Raw genomic sequence first — 19056 nt, forward strand, 5'->3', positions numbered from 1 at the left:
AGGACGTCAGCACAGCCACATCCCCCGCCACGTCTCCTGCCACGTCTCCTGCAGCGCGGGCGTCAGAGCCGGGAGCGCACAGGCCTTTGAGTTTGCAGAGAGGCGGCTGCAGATGAACACACGGCATTTACAAATGTCTCAGAAACACAAAGCGACACGGTGCTGAGCACGGCCCCAGCCTCCTCGGTCCTCTGGCACTCCGGGTGCCGTCCCTGCCGTTGGAATAAAACGAAGCACCTGACTCCAGGGCAGAGGAGCCGCCAGACAAGCCGGCGTTCAATGTACGCTAACGGGCCCGCGTCTTCCGCTCGGCCAGGCCGGGCAGCTCGAGAAGAAGGAACCTGGCGGGCGGGGGCACAGGCTGGGCTCAGCGGGGTGCGGCCACCTTGCCCCATCAGGACGAGGGGAGGTCAGGGTGGGCATGACCCCCCGGGAGAGGGACTGAGCAGACGAGACCTGCCTCCGGGGCGCACGCGGGTGCGGGGCTGGGGGCCAGGCTTGCACACGCACCAGCAGGAAAGGCTGCTGGAAAGGCCGGTGGAAGGGGCCGCGGAGGTGACCCCGGCTGAGAGGGGACAACTGCCCGACTGGCGCCTCCGTGCGTCCTCACAAGGAGAGCTCAGGGTCGCACATCAGCGAAGCCTGAAACGCCCAGATAAGCGCCCAGCAAACCCCTCACTCTCTGGGGCAAGGAAGCGGCGTCCGCAAAGGCAGATCTGAAGGGAAAGACGGGTCCACTCAGCAGACGCCGCCTTCCATGACTCCGCCGCCAACACCCCAGCACGACGAGGCCAGACAGGACACGCTGTTGGTCTCCCACCAACATGCCCACTAATCAGTGCAGAGAAACTAGAAATAAAATGGAAAATTGGGCAAAGAATCCAAGGGCAAACGAAGAACCCACGCCCGTGAAGAAGAGCAGAGACTCCTGGCGGCCGGAGGAGGCCACCGCAAGGAGGGGCGGTCACACGCATCCCGTCGCGACGGCCGCTGAGGCCAAGTGACCGATGGGGCTCAGGGGTGACCGCGGTCACAGCGCCCGGCCCTGAGAGTCACGCCGCAGACCCTGGCCCCGACCCGTGACCCAGACTGAGGGAGGTTCTCATCCGAGCTCTAAAGCTCGGGGAATCCAGGGCTCAGAGCCTGTTCGTGGGGGGCCTGATTTCCAGAGCGTCCTCCAGGGCTGGCAGACACCCGCAGAGGTGGCATTGTGGGCAGGCAAGGGGAGCGGGCGGCGGCAGGATGGCTCTCCCCAGGTAGAGCCAGGGAGGCGGGACCAGGAGCGCAGAGATGATGGCACTTGGGGTGAAAAGAAATCATTGAAATGTCCAAAACAGGGGTCCATGAATAAATCAAGCTGATTGCATTTGAACACAATCACGCGCTCCAGGGAATGTGGAATGCATGAGGCAGACCTGAGCCTGTCAGCACGGAACGCTTTTTGAAAGCACAATGGTTAACGAAGAGCTTCTTTGGTTGTTCTATTTATTTCTTTATTTTTAAAGATTTATTTATGCAGACAAGAGCTGGGGTGCAGGCCAGAGGCACGGGGGGCGGTGAGAAGATTCCCCAGAGACAGGGTGGGGAGCAGAACAGGTGGACTGACTGAAATCCACTGCTGAGGGGAGCAGGGGGAGGCAGGAGGGGTCTGCTGTGCCATGTGGGTAGCTCCCTGGCTGGGGATCAAACTCATGCCGCAGTGATTGCTTGATGGTGCTGAGGCTTAACCCCTGCGCCACCAGGGAGACCGTGCTTTGTTGTTTTATGAAAGGGAATAGCTGCTCTGGCCTCTCGGTGAGTGGAAACTGCAAATGGTGGCGAAGGCTCTTTGCACGGCAGGCGCTTCGCGGGCACAAGACCGAGCGGGTGACGCCGGCCTCACGGCAGCAGCTGTGACCGCCTGTGAACGGGGCCTTGACCTGCTGACATGCTCCGTGCCCTCGGGGACAGCACACACTGAAAACCCACCCCTGCCTCCTGCACGACCCGTCATACAAGCGCTGCGGAGAAAGCAGGGCAGGGATTTTGTTATCACATCTCCAAACTGTGTCCCCGTCTCAGGAGGGGGTGAAGACAACACAGCGTGCTTTAGTGAGAATCGTGGCTTACGAGGCGGGAGGTAATGGGGTGGGGAGCGTCTGTTGTATGATATTTGCACCTTTTTGCATCTTAAATTCTGCCAGGATTATAATGATGAGGACACTGACGCAGGCGTTGTCGTTTGTAAACGGAGCAGCCTCAGCGAGGCTTTATTTCTCACAGGACGAATTTCTCGTCTTTGGGGGGCCCGGCACGCAGGCTCCGTCACCCGCCGCCAGTGCGGCACGGACCGGGTCGGGTTTTGACAAAATGCTGTTAAACTCCACCTGTTTCGCCCCGTGCTGCTGGGGTGCCAGGAGACGCCGCGGACAAAGCGAGCGCAAGCCAGGCAGGAGCCCAGAGCCACGTGGCTGTTTCTCCAGACCCACTTGGGGTTCTCCTTAGGCCAAATTTCACTGAAAGGCAGGCGTGGCGGCTGATCTGCGCACCGGGTGAGTCGTTTCCATGACCGTCAGCCTCACCACTTCCTCACCTCCCTGTTCTTTGAAACCTCCTCTCCGTGCGGGGTTAGCGGACGTGCCGGAACCTTCTGTGCGCCCCCCGGGGATGCTGTGCTCGGCGCTGGCTCCAGTGTCCTTGGTGACGTGAGATGGAGTGGTGTGGCAGCGCTTTTTCTACCTACTTCTCTCAGGCAACCCTGGAAAACTTCACCGCTGCGGTTCAAGACTCCTGCCGGGCTGGCGCGGCCCCGCTCACCTTCCGCCGGGCAGGGGCACTGCACCCTCTCGCTCGGCCAGCCAGGGGCGCAGGGGCAGCCGCGTCCTTGCCCGGGTACCTCCTCTCGCCACCGGACGCCGGCGTCCCTGCACCCGCACCCTCTGGGAGTGCCTGCGAGGGCTCCAGGCCTCTCCGCGGGCTCCGGCTCTGGTGTGCGCCTCCTCACGGTCACTGCCCTGCTGCCGTCTGAGTCCAGGAGCCCTGACGTGGACGGGGACCATGGGCGCCACCACTTTTGGCCTCTGGACCAACCAAGCGGCGCGCAGCTCACGGGCCGTTTACAGGCCTGGAACCCCCGTGGCCTCCTCCAGGGATGTGACTCAGTGAGGCGGGTGTGACCACCCGACTGGACTGCCCGCTGACCACCCATGTGCCAGGCAGTGTATTCTGAAAAATAAATGTGTGTTTCGTACAAAGAATCGTATAGTTTAAAAAAATATTTGCCTCTGGGCATCTGTGCCGAGGATGCATCTGCTCTGGGTTCACGCAACCTGATCTCAGTTCTGTCTCTGCCACTCACAGAAGACTTTATAGAAGTTGAGGGTCACCCCTCAAGTCTCCGCGTTCTTGCCTGCAAGGGAAGTAATAATCCTTACACCGACTGGGATGCTCTTGAGAGTCAATGTGACAAGGACGGTCCGTGCAGGGGCCTGCCCAGGGCCTAGCCTGAGCGGAGCCAGCTGCCCGACCCCTCACCCGCAGCCCCTGGTCCTGCCTGTCCACTCCAGGGGGTGGCAGGGGGCCCACAGCAGCCAAACCTTGCAGAATGTAGACGGGGCCTCAGCGTGGCAGCTGCCACGCGCCGCCACAGCAGCCAGAGCACCCACTCCCCTAACAGGCGAGCACAGAACGGCGAGAGCAGCAGGTCTCAGGGCCTGAGCAGCGGGCCGACCCCGCAGGGTGGACTCGAGGTGACACATGTCCAGCGTGCCCCGTGAATTCATTTTTTCTTGCATTTTCATGGCTGCGTAAACTCACTCTTCAGAATCAGAATTCAAAAGCCACGCCACCTGCTGACTCGCTCCTCTTAATTATTCCTCAAATAAAATTATTCTGTGGTTAGGACTTCGTGTCTTGCAGAGTCCCCCTTCTGTCCCTGCAGCTCCGGGTCTGTCAGGAAACCCCCTCTCGGGCTACCTCGCCGCCTGGGCCAGTCTCGCCTCTGTGTCCTCCCTCCTCACACGGATGTAATAAACAGACCTACAAACGCTACGCGGACCAGACTTCCTTTTTTTGGATAATTCTTTATTTTCTGAAAAATAAAATCAAAACTCTAAATTAGATTTATAATCTTGTCCTACACCAGATTCTCAGTCATTCGACTTTTTGAACGTCTCAACTTCACGAATCGCTCCACGGACTCCTCTGAATGGCCTGGCATGTCTTCATCTCCATCACCGGCGCTAACAGTTCCCCAAAACATGCTTCCTTCCCCGCGTCAGACTCGTCCTCGCTCTGCAAGATCTGCTCTCTGCTCGCATCACGTTTCATTTCCATGTGAAGCCCGGTGAGCTTCCCTCTCCTCCCCCCTGCCTTGACAACTGGGTACCCGTCAGTGTTGCCATAAGAGAGAGAAATCCGAGGCGACCTTGTAGGTTCTTCGTGTTTTCCCTCCGGGATGCTGCGTGGCTCCTACCGGGGAGGAAGCCCCTCGCAGCGTCCCCAAGCCCCCAACAGCCCTGTTGTATGCAGCAGGCTCGAGGGATGCTCGTTGCTTTGACAACACATTCTTGTTCCTGGTGACGAGGCAGCTTTTCTGATAAAGTTAGTTCCAAAGATCCGGTCGCTCTTCTCATTTCTCCTTGCACTCCCTCTTGTGGGTACGGCGATGAGCCATCACCTGTGGCTGCTGGTTTTACTTCATTAGACTGGCTCTCGCTGGCCCACAAGTGCCCCTTTGCTGGGTGCTCGTTAGCCCGGGGCAGCATTGCTGACGGCAGCAAGGCCCGAGTAGATAAGGCTGCTCGCTGCAGGCGAGGATATGAGTCCCCAAGGAAGTTTGCCCACAGTCTTCCACAAGCATGATGAATGACCTGCTAGAAATAAGAAATGTTATGTAAAGACTTACTACGGTGCGGAGCGCGGCGCCCGAGAGACACAGGTGATGCACGCGCAGACTCAGGCTCGTGGTCTGCTCCCCTTTGCAGCCATGATCACACGCGTTGTCTGTGCCCTGCTCTTCTCACACTCAGCAACACAAGAAGAAGCAAAACCACTTGAACAGAATTTATCATTTCAGACATCTAGGAGCCCCCTGCTTTCTGCTAATCACTTTACCACCCAGTAGTGCAAGACACGGAACAGGCTTTCTATGATCCGGGCAGACAGGAAAAGGAGGCTCCCTCAGAGGCTTTTTCAGGCTTTTATTGATCTTTCTGCACCATTTGTAGGAGGCAATAAGTTGCAGGGAAGGCAGGGATGTCATGGGCTCTCTGCCATTCTCTCGTGGTCTCTTCTCTGGCCTCCACCGCACCCCGCCACACAGTCCTCTGCCGCCATGCTCTGTTTGCTGCACCTCTGTGCCTCCGCCCTTATATGCTCCGCCCCCAGGCCCAGGTGTGCCCACTTACGCACACTCACACCACACTCCGGCCCGGTCCACCAGCAGGCCCGGTGTAAGACCACAGGTGTCGATCATTGATGCTAATGTTGGGACGGCAGAAAAAACCTGATCACTTGCATTTACTCTACACACACACACACCCGCCCCCCCCCAAGAGCTAAGTGTTGAGAACTCCCCCTCAAAGCCCTCTCGAAACAGGCTCTGAAATAAACACATGTATTTATAATCAACAGATACACGCAAAGAAATTAAACTGCCTCCGTGTGTCCACCGGAGAATGAAGCGATCCTGACCCGGTCTGCACACGCACAGCTGAGCTGAGGTTCCGCGGCGCTAGTGTCGTTACAGAAGACACCCAGAAAGTCAGTCTAAAAATGAAGTCCTTTCCTCTACCGCCATCTCTAACTTTAAGGGTTATTACTTGCCAAGCAGGAGAGTACAAGCTACTTGATTCCATTTGATGGATGTACATTTTAAAAGCACCAAACATAGTAAAATTTCATGATGACTTGTAAAGAGAGGATAATTCATGGTAAGCTTTGTATCTGTGCATATTTTCCCCAAAGACATATTTATTTCCTCTTATAGTCTATGCTGGAGCCAGTTGGAAATAATAGATATACAGGGTGAGACATAGATTTTATATGTTGCATTCATTATTTTAAGTCTTTATGAACTATTTTGGCAAAGATTTCAATTAAGCACATCTTATTCCCACAGTAATAAAGAAATATGTCTTTTAATGGATCTGTCCTTTTTCTCTACTAACAAGCATTTCTGAAAGAACTATAAATACAACCTATAGTTTAAAGCCATAAAACTGTCATACTGCTGAGTCCTTAACACAAAAACAGAAACAAAATAACAGGCTTTGTCCATCCCCAGACAGAACACAGCTATGGCTCTGTCACGCCACGTCTCCCCTCCCACTTGGAATCTGGGCTCCAGACCCACAGACGCAGCTAAATGACAGTTATGAACGTACAGATACTACTGGGTTATTTAAAACTGGCTTTTGTCATAAGATGCTTCCTAACGCTACAATCAAGGGTGACAAATTGTTAACTTTAAATGTCATTTTTGCTCTCTCTTGCCTCCCCCCACCCCCAGCACATACAGAATTACATAAGAGCGCGCACACTATCCCGGTCAAGCTTCGGTGTTTGAGGGCAGATGATCTCCTGAAGCCGCCACAATACAAACAGGCAGAAACAGAGAGGGCACGTTTGATCACACAGCTGTGATGAAGTAGCCGGTTTCAGGCTAATTATCTCACCGTGAGCAACTCCAAAAGCTGGAAAACTTAAAAACCTAATCAGAAGTCCTGAAAATCACCAAGCAGCTAGAAAGGCATTTAACCGAGCAGTTCCTCTCTAGAACTCTTTCTCATCATACGTCGCCATTCTGCCGAGGGAGCTGGAGGATGCGCACAGAGCTCTCGGCAGTCTCGCAACGCCGGGGAGACAGCCTCCCACTCCTCCAGACGTGTGGGGTGCCAGAGGGCCATAACTGGGTCAGGATGGTCTGCTGGAATTTATCTACCCACCACAGATAAAAACAAAACTTGCGTAAAAGAAGACAGCACCATCTCAAATTCTATAATGTCTTATATAAAAGGTCTGGTATTCAATCAACATCCCAGAAATGTCAGAATCATGGCCATGTCATGGAAACCAACTGACAAAACCCACATACTGGAAACAGATTCGGATACGGTTAGATATTATGATTAGATTAGAATTACCAGAAGTATTATTATTATCTAGCATTCGAGTTATTAGGTTACTTCTGTCTTATTATTATCATTATTTTCATTACCCAATTTATCAGGCACAAGTTATCAGATGGTTTTATCTGTAGTTTCAAAAGAACAGAAGATCCGCCAGTATTCCCTTCCCACGCAACAGCACAAACAGAAGCAAATGTGGAAAATTTTTTCAGATTTTTATAGAATTCATACAGCCAAGAATACATCACAATGGAAATGAGGTGGGATCTTACACTGAATAATAACGGGGGAGAGGATGGGATGCAAGTGAAAGCGGGAGACTTTCCATGAGGTTTTAAAGCAGCAGCGACACCGACTTTGGTGAGCAGGGCTGGGGTGGGGTGGGGGGTCAGTAAGGGGGTTCTCTTGTGCTCATAGGGTCTTTCTCTAAGAACTTCGTTGATTCTTTGGGAACTTTGAGAGATCCCCGAACACAAGCACATCGTGTGTGATGTCAGAAGTCTGCCTAGTGACTTCTAGCATTAGAATCACACATGATGAGTGCACAGAACTCGTGAAAAAATAACGTCCCTTTCCCAAGCTGTCTCAGTGTATTAAAGTCACCATTCACAGCCTTGAAACCGAGACTTTCTCGAGAAGTCTGACGACATTTATTGTTTTATTTTTCTTCTTAACCAGCCACTTTAGATAATATGTCTGGTGAGCACCACTCTATATTGCGGAAAGATATTTTAAATCTTATACTCACCATGGTGGAATAAATTGGCAGCTCTTTGAATGGGTTAACCAGCAAGAGGATGTCCCCAATAAAAGTCTGTCAAAAGGAAAGGATGGACAGTTCATTCATACAAAGCACCTTTAAAATAACATCACGTATTTTAAAAATCATTGTGTCAAACAAACAAGCAAAGATCATACTTTAATATTTTGCAAATTGTTTTAAAATGTGTAAATAAATAAAATGTCAAATTCAAGGGCCTCCCCGGTGGCGCAGCAGTTGAGCACTGGGTTGTGAAGCTGCCCGCAGCCTCTGCAGCGCGGGTTTGATCCCCGGCCGTCGGGTGAGGGTCCCACATGGTGTGCAGACCTCTCCTGTCTCACCCGCTGCTCCCCTCAGCAGTGTGCTTCATTTTTCTGCCTGTTCTGCTCCCCGCTGTGGCTCTGGTGAATTCTCTCACCCTCCCGCGCTTCTGACTGTACCCCAGTTCTTACATAAATAAACAAATCTTTAAAAATAAAAAGTCAAATTCAAATAAAATAAAACACATAGGTTTATCCCACTGAACACATAATCACTGAAATGATTGGATTGTAGGAATTTCTCATATTAAAGAGGTTTTGTGGAAACCAGAAAAAAAAAAAAACACATGGAAAACATACTGGAAGAAATAAATGGTTAGGTAATGAGCTCTATGCCATCACATCATCACAATAAACTGTATAACTAAACAGTTAATATACCCCAGGAAGCAAGTAGAATACTTCTTCAGGTCAGACCAGTAATGAAATACAAAGTCACAAAGATCAGACTGAACACATGGAAATCAAATAGTGAAGTGACAGCGTTACACCCGAACACGTCAGTGAGTCCATCAGTGTCAAGCTACTGAACACTCTCACTGAAAACAATTACTATAAACTGAAATAAAATACATGTGCTACTTTAAAGAAAGACTTTAACTCTGCAGACTGAGATAATTTGAGCGTAAAAGGATGAAGACAAGCATGCAAACAATAATAACAACAAAAACGTGACTTAGACTATTCAGTTCTAGAACATGTTCTTTAGGGAGTGGCACTAGGGAGGAGGGTAGGAGGCTTCACAGCAATAACATGACAAACCAGCCAGGGAGGCAGAGTGACTCTAAATTTCTACGAGGCCAACATCAGTCATTCTAAATTTCTAGGAGGCCAATACATGAAGCAAAAACAGCTGACCGAAGAAAAACAGGAATTCACAGTTCAACATTTTCTTCATAGTAACTCATGTAACAAGAAGACAAGAGTTTGAAAGAAATGATCTTGCTGACCGATCCAGAACACTTGGCCAACTGTGGTCTGCACCCCTGTAAGCTGAGCACAGACCAGGTGCACCCACCAAGGGGATCTGAGTGCGCAGAACACGTTCCCTGCTCGGACGGAATTAGGAGAGAAATCCATTACGGACACGTAGGAAGTCACCAAATACTTGAAACATGTACAGTACATCTGTTCCTAGCCTACGAGTCCAAACAGCTCAAAGCGAAAATATTTTTAAGAAAAATACATTTCACAGAAATGTGGAGATACTTAGAAGGAGGACAAATTTGGGTGTGACATACACCTTGTGAGCTGTGATCAAGAGTAAACTTGGTATGGAAATCATCCCCTGAAGTGCATTTGTTAGGGAAAAGGCAGATGATTAATGATCTAAGCACCCATTTCAAGGATCCATCGAATGGTACGAAAATAATGTATACCAAAATGAAAGTACACAAAAATAATTAATAAGAGAGCGGACATACATGGGATAGAAAACAAAAGCCAAAAGATGATCTTTGGAAAATTCTAGCAAACTGGACAACACCCTCCAAGACAGAGGAAATGAGAAAAGGTCCAAGATACTCCTCCACAGAGCCCCCCGGGATGGAAACACGGAGAGAGCAGGACCCCGTTTCAGCCACTAAGTCTGGATGTTCTGAGAAGGTGGAAACAGCCTCATCTCGCTAGAATGAGCACAGGGAGACGCAGGTGTTCTAAGGAGAAGACGCCGCAGAGCGTTGGTTTCTCACTGTGCTCATTTTAGTGATGTGCAGACATTTCAAATATTTACCACGAGCCTGTGTCCTGGAGGCTGTGCCGGTGAAAACTTAATTAAATTTGCCGGTGAACATTTAATTAAAAGTGATAAACTGATTTAAACTACCCATGACTGTGCAGGCATCACGAGTAGCCGAGATACTTCGCAGCAAGGCCAGAGAAGCGTCTCCATATTAAGATTTAGCAGAGAGCTGTTCTGAGCAGGACGTCCTGGCACTGACAAACAGACCCGGCCCACAGAAGGCAGGTTCGGGAGAGAGACCTACTCCCCGGGCCCCTGGTTTACGACGAAGCTGCAGTGTGTCTGGGGAACCCCTGTGGAAAATGTAATCCCGAACCCCCTCTTTCACCGCGGTGAAGTCACCCCCCAGCAGCAAGATACTTTACGTGTGGAAGTCACCATCATGGAACTTCAAGAGGAAAACAGGCAAATATTTTTGACTCAGCCCTGATTCAGGACCAAGGCTCAAATGCCTAAAGAAACGAAACTGACAATGACAAAGACACACAAAATGCAACCACCACTTCTTACTAAATTCAGCAGCGGCAAGTGAATTAAACCCTCAGATCACTGGGAGAGTGTCTGGACGAGCCCTCACTACAGGCCGGTGGCAGCAAGGGTGCAGGAGCAGCGGCCACGGCCAACTTAGGGCACTCAGTCTGACTTGGCCCGCAGTGTGGACGGCCCCTGCCCGCTGGAGGTGAACTCGGGACCAGGGCCTAAGAACACGCTTCACAAACGGATCCTCGAGCTTCCCTGTCTTTGGTTCACAGAAGAGGGAAAACCGTGCCTCCCACAGTGGCGAATTTATCTTCCATATGAACCTCAAAAAAGCAGGGAATATTCATGCAGACTGTGCAGGTGCAGAGAGCCCCGGGGTAGGAAAGCGGTGGAGCTGGTGCCTGGGTGGAGAGTGAGGCCCAGGCGTGGAGAGAAGGTCTTTACCATCGGGCGCCTGGATGAGTGTCCAGCAAGGCCCGGCCTCACGGAGCTCCGTGCAGGGGGCGTCACGGGAGGGGATGACCCCCCGGTGGGGAGAAGCATCTACAGACAACCACTCGGGACCTGACCCTCAAGCACAGAGAAAGCTTCCTGCTCAGACAGGGCTTTTGTCAGGTGAGTGTAGGTGGAGCAAGACGTGGGGTAGGAAGGGCCCCTCAGATTGGAAGGGAAACAGTTAAAGTCCACCAGCCAAGGCCAGATCCTGATGGGCCTCACAGAAGATTCTAGACTCCCTAACAGGTTCTGCCGTCATCCTCCACCAAGAATGATAAGCCATGGGGAAGTTTTCAGGTGGGCAGGTTCAAGATCACACTTGTTCGGCACAAAAATCACTCGAGGGCGTCGTGAGCTCAGACTGAAGGGGAGAGAGGCCCCTCTGGTGAGCAGAAGGTGCTGGGGAGGGGCTGCGGGGCTCCCGGGAAGCCTGGGGTACCCCGATGCGGTGGGTACCCGGAGACGAAGCCGCCCGAGGCACGAAGGAAATGAAGTTCAGACAACTCAAGCTGCCGTCTTCCAGAGATGCCGTGCAGGGGGAGAAGGCAGGCCCGAGGGAGGAGACGGGAGGGGAGTGAACAGATCCTGAAACAGGCGGCCGAGGAGACGCGCCACAGAAGAGGCGCACGTGACACTCATCGCAGGGCGGCGACAGACCAAGGTCGTCAGGCCTCCCCGCCGCGTGCCCACGACGCCACTCCGTGAATTCTGATGGCAGCGCTTCATTCTAAGCGTACTTACAGGGCCGGCGACTTATCCGGGCATTAAGAGGCCGTATTGAATTTTCATAGGCTAATCAGCACCTGACAATTCATTACTTGTGAGGACATCTCAGGCTTCACATTTACACGAAAATTGCTTAATCAATTTCCCAGTAGACGAGGAAAGCCGGGTGTTCTCAAGGAGGGCCAGCAGACGGGCATAATCAGGTTTCTCTAAAGACGCGCTGATTGAATTGCTCTGGGTTGAATATAACGAAATCAGGGAGAGACGGAGATGGGGTGGGAGCGTGCCTGGTGCCCACGCGGCCCGTGGCATTAGGACGTCTCGGGCAGACGAGGCTGGAACCCGGCAAATCAGCTCCCCACACCGCCTGCAATCGCTCTCCTGTGTCCCGACCCCATTTCCAGAGATGCGCGCATAAATGATGTACAAGGAGGAGGCCTGGTGACTTAGAGGAACAATAGAATCTCTCCTGCTCCCGCCCTCTCCCCCAGCTTCCTTCCCAGCCCCAGCAGGGGACGCGCTCGCAGAGCCCTGTCTGGGACAGAGGCAGGAGACCAGCGGCCTGCAGGACCTTCCTGCACCCGGTCCTGCCCTCAGGGCTGCTGGGCAGGAAGGAGCCGGGACTTCAGTCTGGGCCGAACCTGCCTTCTAGCAGAACCGGGGAGGGAACGGAACTCCACCAAGTCTGCCTGGCGCTGCCCGAAACACCACGGCCCTGCGAGGCGCCCTGCAGGCCACTCACGTAGATCTGGTCATTGCCGAAGCGCTTCTGGATCTCGTAGAGCAGGCTGCCGTCCGTGAGCTCGCTGAGGGTCGCCAGGTCGTCGCTGGGCGCGGGCGGCATCAGCTTGACCTGGAAAGGCAGAGGCGGTCAGTGCTCGCTGCTCCCCAGTCAGCCCTCTCCAGAGCGGGCCGCCCCGTGGCATGGCGTGGCCGACGTTCAAGGACCGCGGGGGGCTTGAAGCCATTATTAGAAGATGAAACGGCTGGTCCATCCGGGAGAAAAGACCCCACAGCCTCAGAGAGAGACATGCATGCACAGGAGAACCCCTGGTCTCTGCCCAGAGCTCTGCTTTCTCTCTCTCTCCCTCGCCCCTCGAGGGCTCCCTTCCAGCGCTTAAAATCACTAAGTCTGTCACTATCATCCCAGCAGTCACGTCCTGCCAGACCCCTTATCTGCTGGGCGGCTCTGCTCTGTGCTGAGTCCCCACGAGACAAGAGCCCGGACTCGAGCCCTCGTGGGGGTTCCAAAGCCCAAGCAGCAGCTTCGCCCAGCGCTGCGGGCAGGGAAGGCGCCGGGGCAGGAGCCGACTCTCCACACAGCCAGGAGGAGGCCGAGGTCTAAGGGTCGACTCTAGAATCGGCTCCTGAGTCCCTCTGCCCGGCATCTCTCTAGAGATGAGAGGAGCTGTGAGCTTCAGCTAATTCTGTCATTAAGAAAAAAATGAAATTTTATTTTTGAATGCTGAGTAATATTCCATGGTGTATATGTACCACATCTTCTTGATCCAGTCATCTATTTTTGGGCATTTGGGGGCGGGAGGGGAGGGATTGGGGTCAGAATGGGGGGGGTTGCAATTGTATGGGGAATATAAAAATAAAATTTATTATTTAAAAAAAAGAAAAAATGAAATGAAAGAGAAAGTGCAATTCAATCCAATTAAAATAGAGTGAAAGCGCTTAAAAATCAGGCAATATTTCAAAATAAAAAGATGAATTTGGGACCTCCCTGGTGGCGCGAGGGGTTAAGACGCAACCTATGAAGCTAACTGCAGCCTCTGCAGCATGAGTTCCATCCCCGGCCAGGGAGCAACCCACATGGTGCAGCAGACCTCTCCTGTCTCCCCGCTGCTCCCTCAGCAGTGGATTTCGGTCCATCTGCCTGCTCTGCTCCCCACTCTGTCTCTGGTGGATCCTCTCACCCCCCAGTACCTCTTGCCTGTGCCCAAGTTCTTGTATAAAAATAAATAAATCTTAAAAAAAGAGATGAATTCGGATTAGTTAAATGAAAATCTATTATTTGCAAATTAGGAACAGGCAAGGTTTAATGCTGTGTGCAGAGGGCGCCCAGGGCAAAGCCGACAGGTGAGTATTTGACAGACTTCCACGCGCTGTCTTTGCCCAGCAACAGCAGGAGAACAAGACTCTTATCACGATCCTAGAGCTTCACCGAGGCTCACAGGCGATTTTTAATAAGAGCAAGTTTAACTGTATGCTTGGCATGAATGTTCACAGCCTGATTCTGCATTTGCATTTTACGCCTGTATTGATGCCGTCCGCAGGGTTATTTTATACCCGTGTTTGTGTCATCTGTGAACGGCTTCACCTCAGGGACAGGACGCGGACCACACAGGAAGCCTGAATTCAGAGGCTTCCTCTTCGTTTCCAGTAAACAGCAGAGATCACCACTGCTGTCGGGGCCCAGACACAGTCGCAAAGAGCAGAGAGAGAGAGAGAGAGAGAGAGAGAGAGAGAGAGAGAGAGACACGTCTCCTGCTTTCGCCACACAGGGGTGAGCCTGCGCGTCATGTGTACATCTTGTTTTTTCTTAAAGATTTTTTTAGAGCAGTTTAAGCAAAATTGAATGGAAGGCACAGAGGTCCCCCTCCCTGGGTCACTGCAGCAGGTCCCCTTCCACAAGGCACCCCATGTCAGCATCCCCATCAGAGGGGCACCGGCCATGCGTGGGCCGACCCTGCCAGGCTGGGCGCTCCCCCGCCAGCGGGTGAGCAGCTTTGGGCGCATCCTTTGGAAACTACCTTCTCTCACCTCCCTCCCTGCCGCGCACCTGGCTCCACTAGTGTTCTCTTCCACGGAAAGTCTTACACGCTCAGAGCATGTTTTGTCTTTCTGTGCCAGGTGGCAGAACCTGCGCATCTAGCAGGTTTGGGGTCCTGGGGTGACCCTCGTTCTGTCCGCAAACAGCAACACGCAACAGCAGTTGCAGGTGACAATGTCAGGGATAAACACAGCGACTTACCAATGGGATCTAAACATGGCGTTGCCCTCTGCATGTCCTCACGGGGGTTGCCCTGGCGGGGGTGGGTAGGGAGTGTCTGTCTTTGAACGTAGGGTGTTCAGCATGGCGGGCAGGACACGCACTACCTGCCTGCACTATGAGGGGACCCAGGCGCGGCTACCTGCCTGGGCTCAGGGGGTCTGAGTGGCTACCTGTCCAGATTTGGGGGGCTCAGGCATGGCTACCTGCCCAGACTTGGGGCGCTCAGGCGTGGCTCCCTGCCTGGGGTTGGGGCGCTCAGGTGTGGTTACCTGCTCGGGCTTGGTTGGCTCGTTCACAGTGGCGATCTCCAGGGTGTGGTCCTGAGACTGTCGCGTGGACAGACTTTTTGTGGCGTCCTTGAACATAATGTCCTTTTCCAACAAGCTGTCTTGCTTGGCGATCGGCAGCACCAGGGGGTTGCTGCGTGAGAGAATCATACCAGCATTAGTCTCCTCTGGCCTGCCGTCTCCGTCAAAAATGCCAGGACAGGACCGCGCGTTCCAGAAACTTGTCTTATTCAGGAGAGAAAAAAGAAAAAGGTTTCTCAATGCTGCAGGGAAAGAAATCAGAAGGAATCTACATTTTCCATTCATTCATCTACATTTTCCATTCATCTACAATTTCCATTAATTCCGTTTTCTGAATTTCCTTCAATTTCTCCTTGAAAACACAAATACACGTATGTCTTCAGTGTAGAAGAGAATGCCCGTGAGTGGACAGACGGCGGCTCCAGACACACCACCCGGCCACCTAAAACGAAGGTTGACACCGGGACAAAAACAAGCAGATGTGGTAACGAGGAAACTGACTGCCAACAACTGAAAGCAACATTAAATGAATCAAAGCAAAACTAAAATATTGTTCACCTCGTCATTAAAAAGCCGTGGGATCGCAGGCGACACGTGGGGCCCGAGTAAGATAACGCGGGAGCCGGAGGCCCGCGGCTCGGGGCTCGCCTTGCCGGTCCCCGCCGGGTTTGGTTTTTGGTCAGTCCGGCGTGGGCGGTGGTTCCTGCCGTGGTTTTGTGGCATTTCAGCGTCGACGTGTGTAGCTCTCCCTTGACAAGGTGCGATTCCAATCGTCTGGCCATGCTTGTTGTCAGCTCAGTGGGGTGAACACTCCGGAGTCAAGTCCTGTGCCAGACACACCCTCGGCCGGTTGCTCCTCCCAGGCCTGCCTTGTCTGTCGCTTTTTAAAGTGTGTTTCAAAGAGTAATTTTTTCTCTTCTAGTTTGTGCTTCTTGTGTCTTAGCTAAGAGGTTTTTTCCCCTAAAGTCAACAGACTCTTCTAGGTTTTATTCCAGAAACGCTACCGTCTGATGCTTGGCGGGGTGCTGGGGAGCCCTGTGCTGCTTCTAGCGCGCGGTTCCCTACGAGCCCAGGGACCCCGTCCGGCCGCCCATGTTCCCAGGGCGAGTTCTGAAAAGGACGCCTTCCCCAGCCGATTGTCTGGGAGCTTTTGTTCAAATGCTGGGACTGCATCTGAGGGGGGTATGTGGGGACCCCAATGCCGTGTCGCCGGGATGGGGCCACCCTGGTTCACACAGAGGTGAAAAATCAGGGAAGGGGGTGCGTGCGGAGGGGGGTTCATCCGACCTGGTCGCTTTTCTCACAAAGGTCATTAACGTTTCATGTCCATTTTAGAATCTGTGCGTCTCTGTAGACACTCCTGCGGGGTTTTCTTCAGCACCGTGTTCACCCGAGAGCCGACTGGGGGAGAACGTCCACGTGAACACTGTAGAATTCTGTCATCTAGAAACTCCCTTTCTCCATTTATTTTGATGCTTCACTAGCTGCTCCCATCAGACAGCCCAGGGCTTCTGAGCCAGCAGCCCCGAGCCCTCCCTCCTTGGGTGCGAGCCTGCGGCCGGAGCTGGCCTGGGCCGACTGGCCCCCCCGGGTCCCTGCCCAGGGCCGCCTGGGCGCACGCGGCTCGAGGGTCCGTGCGCTCCTGGGAAGAGGGTGTCAGGCAGCTCTTCTCTGGGAGTGCCGGGGTCTCTCACCTGCTGTGACTTGCACTCTTCACCCCCTGCTCCCGAGTCTGCCCGGCCTCTTGGACAGGAGAGCCCTTCAAATATTTGAGGACGGTGCGATGTCCCCACAGTTCTCATCATTGAAGTGGCCCCTCACGAAACCCTGTGATGACCGCGCGCCACTCGGCGCCTCCCTCCTCACCTGGCGATCCAGTGGGCTTTGCCGTCCAGCCTCTCCCGCAGGGGCGGCGGCGAGGCCGGGGCGCACAGTCCAGCTCTGGGTGGCGGCGGGCGGGGGTGGGAGCTGAGCCCAAAGCCCTCTCCAGGGTCTCTGGTCTACACCCACACCCACCTGCTCAGCTCTCGCAATATTTCCTGACTCATCTGCTCACGTCCGTCATCTCCTTCCGTGTTGTCAGAAAACAAAAAAGGAAACTAAGCAGAGATTTTTGTATCATCCAAATTTTTTTTTTTTTTTTTTGGTGGGGCCCTCGCTGGTTTCCGGGGATCGAAGTGGCGCTGCAGAGGCTACGGGCAGCCTCGCAACCCAGCACTCAACCGCTGCGCCACCAGGGGAGGCCCTGTCATCCAAACTTTTAAAGTAGCAAGTGACTGACAGACTGTGGCTTGCCAGGAGGGTGGAGCCCGGACGGCAGCAGGTGAAAGGCCGACCTCACCTGTCCAAATGGTGTCTGAGGAGGGCCTGGCGCTTGCCGGGCTACTCGCCTGCATCTCCCGGCTGTGGTTGTGTCCAGAGGCCCCCGAGAGCCGCGCTCTGGAAGAAGGGCCCAGGAACACGGCCCGGCCGAAGGCAGCTGCCGACTGCCTGACCGCGGAGGCCACCTCCCAGCACAGGCCCCTGCGGTGCAAGCGGGAGGGTGAGAAGAGGTGTGCGAGGTATGCAAGGTGTGTGGCGAGCCCTGCACATCCGTGACGCTGACACATGGTCCCGTCACACACTCTCAGTGTCACCCGGAACAGTCATCCACACACTGACCACCGCGGGTCACAGAACCCGGGCCTGCTCCTAGTAACCGCAGCAGGGGCTGAGTCACCCGGCAGGGAAACTGACGGGGCCATGAGACTCATGTTGTCTGACAAAGGTCCGGCCTGGCGCAGATTCCCGAAAAGTCAGGAGTCTTGTCAGCTGACTCCCGCTAGTCTTCTCATTTGTTGATGTTTCTACCGTATATGGCGATGGTTAAAATACGCATTTAAAAGTAAAACTGCAAATGCTGTTTGATCAAATACTAAATAACTAATTGGACGACAATGGCGCCGCGTGATAGAAACAGCACGTCTTGAAACAATTAGTATTTTTCTGCTTGGAAGCAGCGATTTAAATTTTGGTCTTACAGTGACAAGTGATATGTCACCTAAAAACTTCAGGGAACAAAAGGCTGTAAACATTCCCGGCCAAGTCTTTGAGATGGATTTATCGTCTTTTAAGACAGAGACCGTCTGGCGAGGAGTTTTCAATTTAGGGGCAGCAGTTAAAGTTAGAGACAGCACTTAATTGGTAGTTGAAGTTAGCAATAGTTGAAGTTAATACATAATTGAAGTTAGAAATAACAGTTTGACAAGATAAATAAAGAAGCAGCATATGGAGAGGAGCCTTTTCATCCTTATAACACAGCCACATTAACTATTTACTGTCGGGAATTTGGATTTTTCTGCATCTATAAGATAAAATAATGATCCCAAACTAATTTTGAATGTCAAATGTTACACTGGCAGAAGCGACTGTCTAACAAATGTTTATTTTGCTGGAAAGTATTATGTGAAATAGTTGCATGTCATAGTACTTATCCTCAATTTAAATGGAGGACATGTTTACTATTCTGCACTTTCGGTATTTTTAAGAATAAAATTTGACAGAATTGGGTACAACTTAAGTTTCAGGGCAAGCGCTAAAATACACACGCGTGCACACACACTGGCGCACACTCACATATGCACACACACACAGTCTGTAGCATGAAAAAAGAAAACAGGGCCTCCCTGGTGGCGCAAGGGGTGAAGCACAGCACTCTGAAGCTGGCCACAGCCGCTGCAGCACGAGTTCCATCCCCGGCCAGCCATGGAGCTACGCACATGGCTACGCATATGACCTCTCCTGTCTCCCCGCTGTTCCCCTCAGCAGTGCATTTCAGTCAGTCCGCCTGTTCTGCTCCCCGCTCTGTCTCTGGTGCATCCTCTCACCCCCTGCACCTCTGGCCTGTACCCTAGTTCTACACAAAAAATAAAATAAATAAATCTATTTTTAAAAAGACCTAAGAAGCAGCCGTGGACTTTGGGCATCCTGAGGCTGATCACAGACGAAGATGCTTGAACCCCTCACCAAGGTCGAAGGTGTTTCTTTCTAGAACTGCTTTCTCTGGAGGAAGTGTGCCTGGTGAAATTTCCCTCCAAATCTCACTCCTGCTGCAGGCGGGGGTCTTCAGGCGAGACG

At 52.7% G+C, this 19056-nt stretch overlaps 1 protein-coding gene across 1 annotated transcript in view; it reads right to left on the reverse strand.

The window, feature by feature from the left end:
* The window catches only part of MYO16 (myosin XVI), a 250269-nt gene that overhangs the window by 136380 nt on the left and 94833 nt on the right, over positions 1 to 19056 (reverse strand). Inside the window, 3 exon segments of the mRNA XM_037528697.2 lie at positions 7858 to 7923; positions 12374 to 12484; positions 14902 to 15052. Coding sequence (XP_037384594.2) covers positions 7858 to 7923; positions 12374 to 12484; positions 14902 to 15052 — 328 coding nt within the window.

This window comes from Talpa occidentalis, unplaced genomic scaffold, assembly GCF_014898055.3.
Source record: "Talpa occidentalis isolate TD23 unplaced genomic scaffold, MPIMG_talOcc4v2.1 talOcc4.5, whole genome shotgun sequence".
Taxonomy (NCBI): domain Eukaryota; kingdom Metazoa; phylum Chordata; class Mammalia; order Eulipotyphla; family Talpidae; genus Talpa; species Talpa occidentalis.